Source organism: Neofelis nebulosa, chromosome 12 (assembly GCF_028018385.1).
Source record: "Neofelis nebulosa isolate mNeoNeb1 chromosome 12, mNeoNeb1.pri, whole genome shotgun sequence".
NCBI classification, from domain to species: domain Eukaryota; kingdom Metazoa; phylum Chordata; class Mammalia; order Carnivora; family Felidae; genus Neofelis; species Neofelis nebulosa.
The window spans coordinates 61056683-61072804 of NC_080793.1; the positions used below are offsets into that span (position 1 = coordinate 61056683).

The following is a 16122-nucleotide window of genomic DNA, read 5'->3' on the forward strand; positions in this document are numbered from 1 at the left end:
TCCGACTTCAGCTCAGGTCACGATCTCGAGGTCCGTGAGTTCGTGCCCCACGTTGGGCTCTGGGCTGATGGCTCAGAGCCTGGAGCCTGCTTCCAATTCTGTGTCTCCCTCTCTCTCTGCCCCTCCCCTGTTCATGCTCTGTCTCTCTCTGTCTCAAAAATAAATAAACGTTAAAAGAAATAAAAAAAATAAAACTGTTAAGAGACATATTATAACCTATGGAAATAAACAGTTCAGCATATAATTTATCCACCCACTAAAATATATCCTAAAAATTATCTGAAACTTCCTTTTATTACATTGTCCCTTATTAAATGTGTATTAATGAGTGTATATTGACATTTCTTTATTCCCAATACCAAATTTGATTTGTATTATCTAATGTCAGCATACTATCTATCCACTCCTTATAGAAGGTTCCTCTGCCCAAACATAGTAGATACTAATTTTTAGTTACTTTCAGCAAAAGTTATGCTTTCCTATGTATCATTTATTGCCTACTCTAAGTCCTTTTTTGGCTAAAAAAATCTTGTCATAGGCAGGCTTTTCAAAATACCATATAGCAAGTGGATTTTGCATCGGTGGGATGCTGGGACCCTTTGGAGTTATTGGTTTGTTATATTTGGAATTCTGATGCTTTGACATGCTGCCGTGCTCAATGAGTCTTTGTTAAACTGAAAGGTTTTGCTTTCTGGAAGTTTTGGGCAATTTAAAAATAAGCCAACGTAGACCATAGTATAGTTGATTATAAAGTTGGCTTCCAGTTGTTGAGTGTATGTGACAGGCACTTCCAAGATAAGCCATATGGAAGTAAAAATGGAACTAGAAAGAAAGGATTTCCCTGAAGCACAGTCAGCAGACCTACTGGATCAAATCCTAGGCAATATTTCCAATGACAAGTATTTCTTTTGAATACATTTAAATGGTTTATCATTCCATCAACTTGCTTTTAATAGGTTGCCATGAAAGAAGGGATATGCATTAATTCCATAGCATGCATTTAGTGATGGTTAACCTGTTCTTTGCATAATTATGGAGAAATGAAGCTACCACAGAAGAGTATAATCACTTTATGATAATAAAAAGAGTTCTTTCCCCCAAATTTAGCCAGAAATCTGAACTGTCTTACTTAGTTTAGGTTTCAAAGTGAGTTACTGGATGAGCCTGCCTGACAGGTTCTGCTTCTGTCCTTTTTCACCTCGGACACTAACACATTCTCTTCTCACAGCTGACTAGGGCCCAGGTAGAGTAAGGGAGTTAATAGGAAATCTCACAGCTATGTATTTGAAGAACCAGCAGATGTAAGCATACCCCTGTATTTAGTCAGTAATGCTGATGGATTGGGGGCAGGACTGCACTCATTTCACTTTGGTGTCCCCACAGTTGCTAAGACCTTGCCTTCCACTTGGAGAATCAGCTGGGGTTAATAACATGTTTATTTTTTTTCACATATAAAATGGTTACGTTTTTTGTAAAAACAACCATAAAAATTGAGAACATAATCTAACTGATAATTAATAATATCTGTTGCCTGTTGAATGCCTATTGGGTTTAAAGTTTTAGGTGCATGGTTTTTGAGCCTTATGCTAGTCCTGTTGTGTGGAGATATTGTACCTATTTAACAGATAAGGCTGCTGGACTTGGGTCCTAAAAATAGAGAAGCAGCTTACTGGCCATCCAGTTAGACTCCCCAGCCTTCTGTGCATCAGTCCTAAAGATCACTTACAGTCCGTCATTTCAGAATCACATAGGAAAAGACAAGCACCAGAATTTGTGTTCGGGAGCTGATGCCTTCTAGTTCTTAGATGTTCAGAGGGGAGCAACCTATACTGGGCTCTGCATAAAGCCTGAAAGTGGTGACTCTCTAGAAATACCTTATGAGATTTTCTCCTGGGGAGGGGGGTGGTGGAGGGAGGGGCAGTTGTCAAAGTAAAACATTTCAAGAGAGGATGGAGCTAGTGCATTTCCAGTAGCTAATTAGGAAAAAAAAATACATTTCTAATTGTTTTCTTGGGTCCTTTTTTTCCCTCACTACACTTTTCAATTGCTTTCTAATGTTGAAATCAGAAATTATTTGTTTAGTGTATGACTAAAAATGAAGGACTTAAGAGAATGTCCATAAATCTAAAGCCTTAAATATAGTCCTTAGAAATCAGCTGAAGCCATGAAGACAACTCAGAAAATATGGGGGAGAAAAGAGTGCCAAGTTCTTACTAATGAAGGGGAACAGTGTATTGCTGTAGCTGTTCTGAGAGGCTTTAATCCTGCTGCTGAGACCATCTGTATGCATGTGTACATACACTAAAATATTTACTTTTTTATAAACTGCCTTTGTGAAATATTTCTTGAGAGAAAACAGCAATGTTTAAATATATTTGCTTTTTAAAAATTGCTCCATTTTTCTGCCGTTGAGTTTGAAACATTTTAGAGAGTAAGATTCAAGTACATTATTTAAAATGAATACAAAAGTTTTCTTTCCTTCTTTTAGCTAAAAATGTTCATAACATTCACTCCTTATAGTAATGTCTTCTGGTATTCTTTTTTTCTAAAAGAGTCAGAGTCTAAGTCAGTGATAGTTGTAGTTTTAAACTTATTACTGGAAGTATGAGAATAATTAGTTGTAAGTTCAGTTTTTCCTGTGTCTTAGGGATAGAGTGGAGCTGTAGATGGAAAATCAGTAAATAACGGAACAATTTTTCCAGAGGTCACATAAAAGCTGGCTCTTGGTTATTTCCTTCATTTCCTTTGTCTTATCTCACCAAAAGGTCTGATGGTAATCAGTTCCCAGCTTTGAAATACAATTGCATTGAATTTGGTTTAGTGCATTGCACTGACTTTATAGATCATTTCATTGTATTAACCTCTTGTTTTTGTGTCTGTCATAGCGATATTTGTCTTTGTGGGATTTGACTTGTTGGTTTTGATTTGAAAGGGTTGCCATCCCACTGAAACTGTTAATTAATGAGTTTCTTTCTTCATTTTTTAACTCAACACATTGCTGGCATCCTCTCCAGTGTTGCAGTAAGAGGTCTCCAAAGTTACTTTGCCCGTTGTAGGGAGACATCAACTTGACATCTATTTTATGGTTTAAAACAGAGCCTTTGGCTTAATGTTTGTGATTTTTCTTTTCCATCTGAATCCTGGCTACTTAAGTAGTTAGTGTTGGCTCTATTCAGGTAGTATCCTTTGCGAATTCATCCACATACAACTTAGGTTTTAATGGACGGTCAGAGAACATACGGAGGTACTCAGTTGGGGTCATGCTACATCAATGTTCTCCATAAAGAAGTGTCTTTCCCTTGTGTTGTTGTTCTTAAGTTAGAACACATAATAGAAATATAAACATAGAAGAATATAGTATGTACCTAGAAACTTGTAAGTATCTTTTAAAAATCCTATTAAGACATAAATTGCCCATCTTAGTGTGAACCACTCTTGCTTGTTTTTGTTTGTTTGTTTGTTTTTAATAAAATATGTAATGTTTGTGTGATCTCACCATTGAAGTAAAGACACAGGAGTCAAGCCTTGTGAAATCAATCTCGACCTTACCATGTAACTGTACATTAAAGTGGGGTTTTCCCCCTTTTTGTTGGCTAGGTAATTTGATAGAGAATAAAACTTCTGCCTTTTTAGAAGGTCCAGTATCTAGACAGAAGGAGCCTGAGTCCTTTGAGCAACAGATGCTGCATCTGTGAAACAGAAAATTACAATATTATTCACAGAATGCTACTAATATTTATATTCAACATAAAAGCAAATAATTATCTAGCAATTCTATTCACTGGACCAAAAAATTCTAGTGTCTATGATGATAATGCCTCATTGCTTTTGTTTAAATCCAGAGATTATGACTTTTGAATCTTTCTTTTTCAAGGTGTGCTTTCCTAATATAAAATGGGACTAGATTTCTTTACCTAGAGAAATGCATTTGAGTGAAGAATTACCCCCACCTTTTCTTTTAATCTGAGATAGAATGGGTAAACATGTTCTTATCTATGACCTTACTAGAAAATATAGTGTTGTGTTTATCATTTATGCTTTTTAATACCCAAAGTACACATTCAGTAAGTTGAAACACATTCCAGACTTTGAATTCAACATGCAACTTTGATGCATGTTGAACTAATTGGCTTGAATACTTTTATGTGCTTCTGTTCAACTCCACGTACAAATTGTAGAGTATTCATCTGAAATGTATGAATTTTAAATTATTTAAACTTTATACTGCTAGTGTATGACCCTCTGAGACTTTTTAAAGAACACACAGCTCTTTTCCCTCTAGACATTACAGATTTAATTTGTTTTAGATACGAAGCCATTTATCTTGTATTTTTAAAAGTGCTATGTTGTTTATTATGCTTTGATAGATTCACAAATTATTTCTACTTTTCTTTAAAGAAATGTATTTGGAGATTGTGATAGTTCAAGATGAAATACCTTGTGCCTTTTAAGCCTTGATAGATGAACACTAACTATCCCACCATGTCATTTAAATGGCTGAGCATAATCTTCCTGATGCGGTCCATAATATATATCCCAGAACAAATTTGTGTTTTCTTTTCAAGTACTCTAAAATTTCAAATACCTCTTTCCTTATTTTACTCAGCAACAATCTGCAATTTATTTTTCTCCAGGAAAATTGAATCTGTTACTGCTTAGTATTCCTACCAGTTTGAAAAATGTGGTTTATATTGGCATCAGAGCAGTAATTTACATATATTGGGATAACAGAAATGCGTGCCAGAAAAAGATCAACATAAAATGAAATGCAAAAAAGCTGTTTTTCTTCAACAGCAACTCAGAGTGAAGCTAATAGAGAAATTGATGAACATCTGCCCTGAATGTGTCACTTGTTTCTTCTAGGTGAAGTGTGACCAGTATTGGCCCAGTAGAGGCACAGAAACCCACGGGCTGGTCCAGGTGACGCTACTCGATACCGTGGAACTGGCCACGTATTGTGTTCGAACATTTGCACTTTACAAGGTTTGCCTTCCCCCCCCTTCCTCTTTCCATTATGTAAAGAAAGTGTCTTTTGAGAAATCAATTATCTTATGACTTTGCTTAAATCTTGATTCCACTGGCAACAGTGAACAATGAAATAATTCTTCCATTATCGCTCAGCAACTTTTCTCCTTGTCCAGCGATCTATCAGTAAATATGGAACTCTCACTCTGAGCAGAAGTCTTGGCAAATGAAGAATAGAAGAACTAGTTCTTTCTGTAAAAATAACAGGAGCATTCCTGATAGTTAAACCTGAAAAATGTAATGCTCCTCACCTAAGAATTTTTATCTTCCTGAGCAAATAGTTGTCATTTACAAATAGCTTGATATTGATATCTCTAAGGAGTGTGTCTTCCCAAAGGTCATATGGTAGGGGGAAGGGATTAAGATAGCACATTTTCACATTACCTCTTCCCTGTTATTACCCATCATTGCAACCTGAGGACAGGAAAACAGAATCTCACCTTGTCTTCCTACTTCACAGAATGGGTCAAGTGAGAAGAGAGAAGTGAGACAATTCCAGTTCACTGCCTGGCCTGATCATGGCGTTCCAGAACACCCTACACCTTTTCTAGCTTTCTTACGCAGAGTCAAAACCTGTAACCCTCCTGATGCAGGCCCTATGGTTGTGCACTGCAGGTAAGAACCACTGAGAGCATTTGTGTTTCTCACAGAAGGTTTGCAAGGAAACAAAAGGTTTCTCATCGGATATTCTCTTTCCAAATTCTTGATACTCTGGGATAGTAGATGTCTCTATAAATAACACAGGGGGTCTTTTGTTTTTGGTCAGATGAGGCCTATGCTAACATGAATAGACAGAATTTGATATAGATGAATATTACCCTTTGGAGATAATAAGCAACTGTGATTCATGCTATTTTCTCTTTGGAGCAAAGATAAATAATTGTATGAAACAGAAAAGAATTAAGAATCAATCTTGTAATATCATTCAAGTTTCATCTATGTGAGGGGATATTCTTTAAAATGTAGGTAGGTAGGTAGATGAAGTGCTTGACAAGTTCTTGTGACCTGGGATGATACAACCTTTTTACTATTTATAGGGAAAAAAATGCTGAACAAAATATTACTATAAATATAAAAGCTTTTAGCTAGAGTGTCTTATTGCTTAAAGATACCTTCTACATATTAATATTATCAAGTCACATATAGAAAATATACTAATTTGAGTTTTACAAATTTATTTAACATAATATATACAAAGACCTATTTTTTGGAAGAATTTATTTTATGTACTTGGAGATAATGAGTGTGCATTTCTTTTGAAATTTTGTGTACTTTATTATTATTTTTTACTTAATTCTAACATTCTCTGTATCACCACTTATCTTCTACTATATATGTGTTTTTACATTTAAATGATTTCTTTTTTAAAAATTTTAATTATTGGGGCGCCTGGGTGGCGCAGTCGGTTAAGCGTTCGACTTCAGCCAGGTCACGATCTCGCGGTCCGTGAGTTCGAGCCCCGCGTCGGGCTCTGGGCTGATGGCTCAGAGCCTGGAGCCTGTTTCCGATTCTGTGTCTCCCTCTCTCTCTGCCCCTCCCCCGTTCATGCTATGTCTCTCTCTGTCCCAAAAATAAATAAAAAAAAAACGTTGAAAAAAAAAATTTTTAATTATTTTGGGGCTCCTGGGTGGCTCGGTAGGTTGGGCGGCCGACTTCGCCTCAGGCCATGATCTCACGGTCCATGAGTTCTAGCCCTGCGTTGAACTCTGTGCCGACAGCTCGGAGCCTGGAGCCTGCTTCAGATTCTGTGTCTCCCTCTCTCTGACCCTCCCCGTTCATGCTCTGTCTCTCCCTGTCTCAAAAATAAATAAACGTTAAAAAAAATTTAAACTAAAAAAAATTTAACTATTTTTATAGAAGAGGGAGGGGCAGGAAGAGAGGGAGAGAGAGAATCCTAATCAGGCTCCATGCTGTCAGTGTGAAGCCTGATGTGGGCCTTGAACTCACTAACCCTGAGATCATGACCTGAGCTGAAACCAAGAGTCAGATGCTTAACTGACTGAGCCACCCAGGCACCCCAACTACATATTACCATATAAAATCCATAATACTACTATATAATCTATAATAATTCTTTGTAATCTGGGTGATTCAAATATGAGAGAATATGGCTCCTTGCACAGACAAGTAAAATTGCAGTGGGAAGTATATAAAAAAAGAAAGAAAGCACCTATCATAAACCACTTCTGTCGTGACTTAATAGTACAACTCTTTCACATCCTATATTATATTTAAGTATAATACAGTAAGTAGATCTTATAAGTGACATCTGTTTTTACACAACATGGGGACAATACCTAGAACAGAATAACCGCAATAAAATTCACCTGACCCATGATACCGTGGTCATTGTTACCCAGTGGCCTAGCAGGTTTTGAACAAGATGAAGCTGTTTTTCTCTTTCCCAGCAATTTTTCCCCAACAAAAACTAATAACACCACATTATGTTTATAGAGCATTTTACAAATTCCAAAGCACTCTCCCATGGTTTATTGCATTTGATGTCATTACCAGTATGTTGGATCAAGAGAAGAGCGTAGAAGAGAGGCTACAGGGTTTGGTCCAAATGCTGACAGCTAGGAAACCAGACAGAGTCCCACCCATGTCTTATAATCTAGTACTTGCTCCTCTGGACTTGACACCATGTTGCAGTGTTTCGCATGATTCTGAAACACTACAAAATATTTCTATTAATTTGAGCAAATGTTTTTGCCTCATGACAGCAGACTTCTGGTTTTCCTGCCTGTTGGTTTCAGCAGGCACTAGTGTGACCAGTCTCTATACTCTGTTATACATACTTCTTTGTAGACCTCAAAGAGCCATTGTGCCTGGTGACATGGTGCATCTGCTTGGCACCAGCTCGACTTGATTTTAAAGATCATGTATGAAATATTTCCTGATGGATTTTGGCCACAGGATAGGGAAACAGAAAGTTTGGGCTCACTGAAGAAAATTGCTCTCATATGCCTAATGGCAAAAATGCAATTCATGCAAATATATATACACACACACACACACACACACAGATGTATACACAAGCACATACACACACACACACACACACACACATGCACATATACATATATATACATATACATGTGTGTATATATGTATATATGTGTATGTGTATATACATGTATATATGTATATATATACACACACACATACATACACATAATAGGAATAAAATTTAGTGAAAGCAAACTTGGAAGTTTTCACAAAACATTGTATTTGCATTACAGTTTGAAATATAGCATTTTCCCTCTCTCAAAACATGCTTTCAATTTCTGTAAATTAAAGGAGAAATTCGGTTGATTGATTATTTAAAAATGCAATTTATCTTCTGTTGATCATAACCAAGGTATAATGCTTTATGTTGGATACTCAGTTGGATCCAAAAAGGTTTGCAGGCAAGTAGGAGAGATAAGATGGATAGCTATAATGCTTTATTTTGAGAAAATATATACACCCCTCCATACACACACACACACACACACACACACACCTATGTTATGTTAAGCCACCTGGACTCACCCCTGAAAGATACAAACAACTCCAGAGAAATAAGAAAACAAAGATGAATGTGCTGAGCTAATAGCTGTTGACATTTGAAAGTGCTGTGCCTGAGGCTCTGGAGAAGCTTTGTACGAAACAGAAAAATAGGTATATTGGTGAAAGAAATTTATTAGCAGCTTTGAAATAATGAGGGAAAGATGCAGCATGAACTAAAGCTCTGAGAAATTATCTTTGTTCACCCATGGGTTGTCTTATAAGTCTGTGAGAAATCTTGGCCTCTTTATTTAGGAAAGGCCATGTTGCACACTGTTATACTTGCAAAGCATCATGAATTCTTGACTTGGATACAGTGTATGTTTAAACTTGAGAGCACAGTTCTTCTGATGGAGTAGCAGAGAAAAATTACTACAGACAACAACTGCTTATGTGGGACCCAAGAAATGCTAGTTTATAAATCATCTCTAAGCAGGAAGGAACTTTGCAGAAAGCCACAACAGACAAGTCACAGGGGGATATTGATTACAGATATTGATTACAGAGGGATATTGATTTACATGATCATGTTGTAAATAATCACACAAATACTCTGGAATGTAAATACTGAATTTCATGTTGAGATTTCTCTCCTGATGGATTTGACATTTTTTTCTCTGTAATGAAGAAGTAGTGACAAACTCAAACCCAAGCCTTCTGCCAAACAGATGCAATGAAAATGGAGGGGGTTTTAAATGAAGTCTGGTAGTAGACAAAAAAAGGGGGGGGGAGAGGACAGAAAGAGAGAAGATTCATATTTATCCAGTAGTTCTGTCTAGTAATCAATGTGCCAGGACTAAAAAGAGCTATTATGAATAAGAGAAATTCTAACAGTCAATAGTAAGAAAGAGGAGGTTAGCCCAGTGTGGTAACCATAGATAAGGCCTTGGAAGGTCAAGAAGGATAGGTTCCACCTCATGCCTAGAAGAATGGTGCCACAAGCACAGAAAGACCAACTCTAGTCATCAGTCAATTCATACAGAGCATATAAACTCAACATTAGGAGGGCACACTCTGGAGAGAGACTGACTGGGTAAAATGCTGGATTGTTCACTGATGGGCTCTGTGCCTTTGGGCAACTTATTTCTTATCTGCTAGCCCCTATTTCTTCACCTGTAAATGGGTTAACACTCTCCATAGCATCAAGAATTTAATTAAGGTTAAATGAAATGATATGAAATGATAAAACATTTAGGACAGTTTGCAGTATGCAGACTGCAGTCTGCAGTATGCAGAAGTATGAAATAATTTTAAATTATTGGTATATTACTGAGTGAGTTTAAATCTATATGTATATTTACAACTCAAGAGAAAATAATCAGCATTAACTTAAAAATAATCTATATGACTTGAGCCATGAGTAACCAGATGTTTATAAATATGTAATATTTAATCAAATAGGTTTTTAAAAATTTATATATTTTCCACCATGGTAATTACAGCCAATTTTCCCCAGTGAAAGAGAACATGTTCTCATTTACTATGAGTTAAAATCATTTATTATAAGAAATACCTGTTCTTGACTACCTGAAAAACCATTGAATTCTTAAAAGGATACCGTTAAGGATACATAGAAATTAATATGGTGGTTCTTGATGCCTTCAAGGTAAAATTTGAGTTTAGCATTGTGTTCCTGCCCCTTTATAATCTAGGCTGATGTCTCCCTCATGCCTCATTGTTCGTTCTCTTAGCCACCTACCACTAGCTACACATTCCAAGTACTTTCATCTCTGGCTCTTGGTAAGTGATATTTATCCACTCTAGAAAGTCACCTGTTCCTCTCTCTACCTGACGATGTTCAACCTTGTTTCATAATCCACCTCAAGTAGCACATGCCCTGCATTGCAAAGGTTGCAAACTGGCCTCAGATGATTTTATTGACATCTGTGGTAATTTTTTTTTAATTTTAACTTGAATTTTTAATTTAAGTGGAATGCACTATCCAGTTTTCTAAACCTTCCCTGTCCCTATTGTTTTACACACAGCTCAACTCATCCATTTACAGGGATTACTTCATATTATAAACATCTGACTTGAAACTCTGGAAAACCCTTTTAAGCTCATTCCTCATTCCTCTTCCCACAGAAAGAATTAAACAATCTGTTCTCTGAACTCTCATAAAGTAGGTCACACTTAGCAAATTTAGCTATCTGTGTACGGATCATATATGCCTTGAAATCCCAGAGGGCATGGGTGATGGCTTATGAACATTTGTACCCACCTCTTACATCATAGTAGGTGCTCAATAATTGCTTTCTGAAGTTAATTGAATTCCATGTGGTGTTTTACAAATTTTTACAGAAGCAGTAAGATCATTTCATGGCTGGACTATTTTTTGTTTTTTAACATGACTATACTTTTATCTCTTTATATTGTGGTATTTTTATGAGAATTTAATTATTTTAAATTGCCTTTATCTTTCTCATACCTACTTCTAAGTCCCTTTTCCTACAACTCTTTCATGTCCTTTTTCACATGCTCTCCATTCCATGATTAAACATATATAGAGATCCCTGTTTTTAGCCATAATAATAAACATATTGAACCCTTAATGGGCAACAAATAATCTTTCTTCTCAACTGGAGAGACCCTGTTCTAAGTGTTTCACATGTGTTATTGCTATTTCCTGCCAGTCATCCTCAGAGTTAGGAACCTTATTTTCCCATTCTACACAAGAGGAAACAGAGACCAACTTGTGGTCTCTAAGGAAGACCAACTTACTTGCCTGAGCACATGCAACTAGTCATAGCATAGCTACTGTGTGCCCAAGGTTGCCTGTTCCTATCGACCAGCCCTTAAATCACTTGGTGGTCTCTACCTTCTCATTTGGCCACCTGCTTGGCATTTCACTTTTTCAGCCTACCCTGATGACCTGGTCAGAATGAGCCACATTGCCATATTCTAGCCTTTGTTTCACTCTTTATGTATTAAAGGTAATTGCTAGTTTGTGACACTCCTGTATCCCTTAATCATTTTAGACTAATAATAGTAGCTACCCATTATTGACCTATCACTGTTTTCCAAGTATCACTAAGCACTTAAGGAATTTCTCATTTAATCTACACACACACACACACACACACACACACACACACAGAATGTGTTTTATTTGTGAGAAGCATTAAGCACAAGGAGGTTGTAAATTTAGGCCCTATCTCAAAGCCCTTGACCTATTTATTCATCATAGTATCTGGTTCTGACTTTTCTTGTTGCAGAGACTACCTTAGTTCCTTACACTTATCTCCTTAATATATGTTTGCTGACTAAATGGTTGTCAGATGGATACTTACCATTAACTCTACATGTAGTACATGAACAGAGATATGCAATCTCCTTACTTATGAAATGTTATTTTTTAATGTTTTTATGTTTTTTTAATGTTTAATGTTTTTTATGTTTTTTAATGTTATTTTGACAGAGAGAGAGAGAGAGAGAGAACACACTCACTGGGGTAGGGGAGGAAGGGGCAGAGAGAGAAGGAGAGAGAGAGAATCCCAAGCAGGCTCCACACTGTCAGCATGGAGCCTGATGTGGGGTTCAAACCCATAAACTATGAAATCATGACCTGAGCCAAAATCAGGACTTGGACGCTTAACCAACTGAGCCACCCAGGTGCCCCAAAATTTGATTTTGAAAGAAACTAAGGAGCAGATCTTCCAAGGTATTTATTAATCTTAGATTTTCATAGAGGTCATTTGTTACATTTCCTCATATTGTTTCACTCTTCTTAGAAAACAAAGAAGTTTTGTTCCCTTTTCTCCTCTTTTGAGCTTTGTTCTTTATGTGTTTTATAGAATTTGTGGTTTATATTTTACTAGTACCAAAAGGATATGACAACTGATTTTAATTTTGTATCTTGTTAAGAATGAATAAATTGGGATGAAGCCATAATTTCAGAGAGTCAGTTATAAACCCTTGACCCATGATAACTCTGAGTCATATTAACCCCTTTTAGGACCAAGGGAATACTTAATCTTCATAGAAGAAATGTATTTGTGAATAAATATGAAGGAGGGATAGACCAAGACCCCCTAAATTTGTCTTCTAAATGAAAAGATTTCAAGAAAAGTCAAATAGACCAACTAAGGATAATTTAAATCTTGTACATCATAGAATCAGACCAGTCTTTAAAACTGGAAGGAATAGGAACTGAGGACTAGATATAGATCAATAATGTACCAGAAGCGTCAATGGACTACTAGGGTGGCCTGATAAAAATCAAATGGCAATGTGAAATTAAAAAGATTCATGAGATCTAATCTTCATAATACTTTTTGACTTTATAGGTGAAAGCACAACCAAGAAACTACTTAGGTTATATTTATAACATAGCCATTTACTTCTAATGTCAATCCAATATTGACAATAATAGCATTTTCAAGGTAAAAAGGATTTGGAAAGTGTCACATATAAGCATAACAATAAAAGACCTTGTGAGCCAGAGGAGCTAAGAGTGCTGTGGAAAACTGTTTAATGCATGTTAACCATTCATTCCCAATTCCCTCCTTTATTTCCCCCAGTGTTCCATTCAAATATCTCTTTAGATCAAAAACCACAAGTATTGCCAAAGTATGTGATAGTTTTGAGATGCTGACAAGTGTGAACCATAGACCCATATTTTCCTTAAACCTGGGGTTCATTTTCATGTATAAATTAAATAATAAGAGAAGCTGGCCTTCTGTAGATGAAAGACTGGATTATTAAAATACCAACATCTCTGGATAAGAAAATGGGTGGAATATACAAAATATGTTCTTATTTATGGAAACATTGTAAGGTGAGGAGAAGTAATTATACCACATGGAAACTGCTGTGTAATTTCTGTTCTTATATACCAATAATTGTGCATAAAGAACAAACTCTTAATTTATTAAACAACATGGTGATACAAATCAGGAGGTCAGATCTTCAACAGTTTGATGGCACAATCCCATAAGAGAAAAATATCTTACTTTCAATGAAATAGTTTAAAAGTAATTGAACCTAAAGAAAATATTAAGAGGAGTTGCATAATGGCCCCAGTAGGTGTAAAATGTAAAACTCAGTCTGAAGGTGTTTGGAGCCCTGGGGGCAGTATTCTGACTGCCTGATGAAATGGAAAATTTGTTTGAAAAGACATAGATATAAAGGCAATGAGGAGAGGTGAGACCAATATTATAAGAAACAACTAACTTCAATGTCATATGTCAGGGGTATATCATGAAAATCCCTGCAAGGGCAACGGAGAAACTATCTACTTTCCATTCCTCTTCCATACCTAAGAATAGCAACCAAATTACATTTGTGTAGGAAAGTGGCCATTTACAGAGCATCTTTCCATTATGTTTGATTTAATCTACAACAAGAAGAGTAGGGGTGTATTATTACCATCTTCACTTTACAGGTAAGGAAATTGAGACTCTTAGAAGTCAAATGACTTGCTGAAGACCACATACCCAACTAGAAAGTAGAAAGTCTAGGTGAGAACCCATGTTTTATGATTCAAGGTCCTCCCCTCTTTGTCTACACCATACTGCCATTTTCTATTTTGCTCAATTTATGTTTTACAACTGAAAGCAAAACTGCCCATAGCCCACAACAGATACGGCTTTTAGCAAATCTTTGGGGGCGCCATTAAATGGTTGACTTAAAAATCACTTGAAATCAGCTTACTAGATTACTTACTAGAAATCAAATCCCAACTGCCCTATTCACTATGTGTGACCTTGGACAATTTATTTATCCTTTCTAAGCCTCAAATTCCTGACCTGTAAAGTGGGACTAATAGTATGTCCCTCATAGCATTGTGTATAAAGATTAATATGATACATGAAAAGTGATAATTAGCTAGGTATTTGCCACATAGAAAGAAGTCAATAAATGTTTGTAGTAATTGATGTTTTCATCATTGTGTTTTACCCCACATAAAGTATGTGCTCATTTAAATTCTCTTATTTAAGTTTCTCTTACTATCAAACAACAAAGAGCACTATCATATTTTTGGAAATGTGAGTTTGACTTCTATGTAATTTGTAACATAGAAGAGTAAAAAACATATGCATGTATATATACATATACCTAGGTGAGTGACAACCATTAACACTTTAAATTTAATACTTTAAAAAACAGTCAATTATTATAGTAATTATTTCATTGCACTTTAAAAATCTTGTTAGAATAGATTGTTACTATGAGACAAGATTTTTCAACCTCAATGCTATTGATATTTGGGTCATATAATTTTTGTTGTGGGAGACTGTCCTGTGATTTAAAGGATACTTATGAGGACCCCTGGTCTCTGCCCACCAGATGCCAGTAGCACACCTCAAGAATTGTGACAATTGGGGCGCCTGGGTGGCGCAGTCGGTTAAGCGTCCGACTTCAGCCAGGTCACGATCTCGCGGTCCATGAGTTCGAGCCCCGCGTCGGGCTCTGGGCTGATGGCTCGGAGCCTGGAGCCTGTTTACGATTCTGTGTCTCCCTCTCTCTCTGCCCCTCCCCCATTCATGCTCTGTCTCTCTCTGTCCCAAAAATAAATAAAAAACGTTGAAAAAAAATTAAAAAAAAAAAAAGAATTGTGACAATCAAAAATGTCTTCAGACATTGACAAATGTCCCCTTGGGGGGAAATTCATGCCTGCATGAGAACCATTGCTACAGGGCAATGAAACTGATTTTTGATTATGCAGAATGTATGTATCTAAATGATAGCTCACCTCAAAGTTTTAAAGCTGGAAAAATGGTCTTTGAATGGCATCCTCATTTTATTTATTTTTTTTTTTTACATTTATTTATTTTTGAGAAACAGAGTGAGACAAAGTGTGAGCGGAGGCGGGGGGGGGGGGGGGGGGCAGAGAGAGAAGGAGACACAGAATCGGAAGCAGGCTCCAGGCTCTGAGCAAGTGGTCAGCACAGAGCCTGACGTGGGGCTCGAACCCACGAACTGTGAGATCATGACCTGAAGTCAGACGCTCAACCGACTGAGCCATCCAGGTGCCCCCATCCTCATTTTAAACAAGGAGAACTTCTTTATGAGACTTAATCTTGAGAATCACTTTTTAAAGCATACATTGAACTAGGCTCATTACTTGAAAAATCAGCCAACAATATCCCCTACCTTGATCACCAACCATACAAACCACAGACTTGGCTCTAGATGTCTCTGACACTTAAAAAAGTAAATAAATAAATAAATAAATAAACCCACCTTTAACAACGAAGATGTGCTAACATTAGAGAATTCAAAAGAACAGGTGATAGGCTCTTAACTCTACTGCCAAAAAGGAGTTCCAAAAATACTTTTGCACCATGGCAGCAAATTAATGCATGAGTAATAAATCTTCAGCCTCCCAAGGTGGCTACTTCTAAGGGCCCTGGTCTTTTGGGTTGACAAGTGCTGGGGGTTTTTTTGCTAGGGTATCAGGCACATTGCTTCATATTCATGCTTGGTATGAATATCCAGCATTCTGACAGTTTAAACAATAAGCCCTAGGAATGCCGTTAAGTGGCATATTATTTAGTGGCTGTCCCCTTTTATAGCATCCAGTGGAAGCCAAAGATAAAAGATTAG

At 36.7% G+C, this 16122-nt stretch overlaps 1 protein-coding gene across 36 annotated transcripts in view; it reads left to right on the forward strand.

Moving 5' to 3' along the window:
* Window positions 1–16122, forward strand: part of PTPRD (protein tyrosine phosphatase receptor type D) — a 2222827-nt gene that overhangs the window by 2166267 nt on the left and 40438 nt on the right. For all 36 annotated transcript variants that reach the window (XM_058695363.1, XM_058695354.1, XM_058695368.1 and 33 more), the window contains 2 exons: window positions 4864–4983; window positions 5486–5640. In XM_058695363.1, coding sequence (XP_058551346.1) covers window positions 4864–4983; window positions 5486–5640 — 275 coding nt within the window. The remainder of the gene's footprint in view (window positions 1–4863; window positions 4984–5485; window positions 5641–16122) is intronic.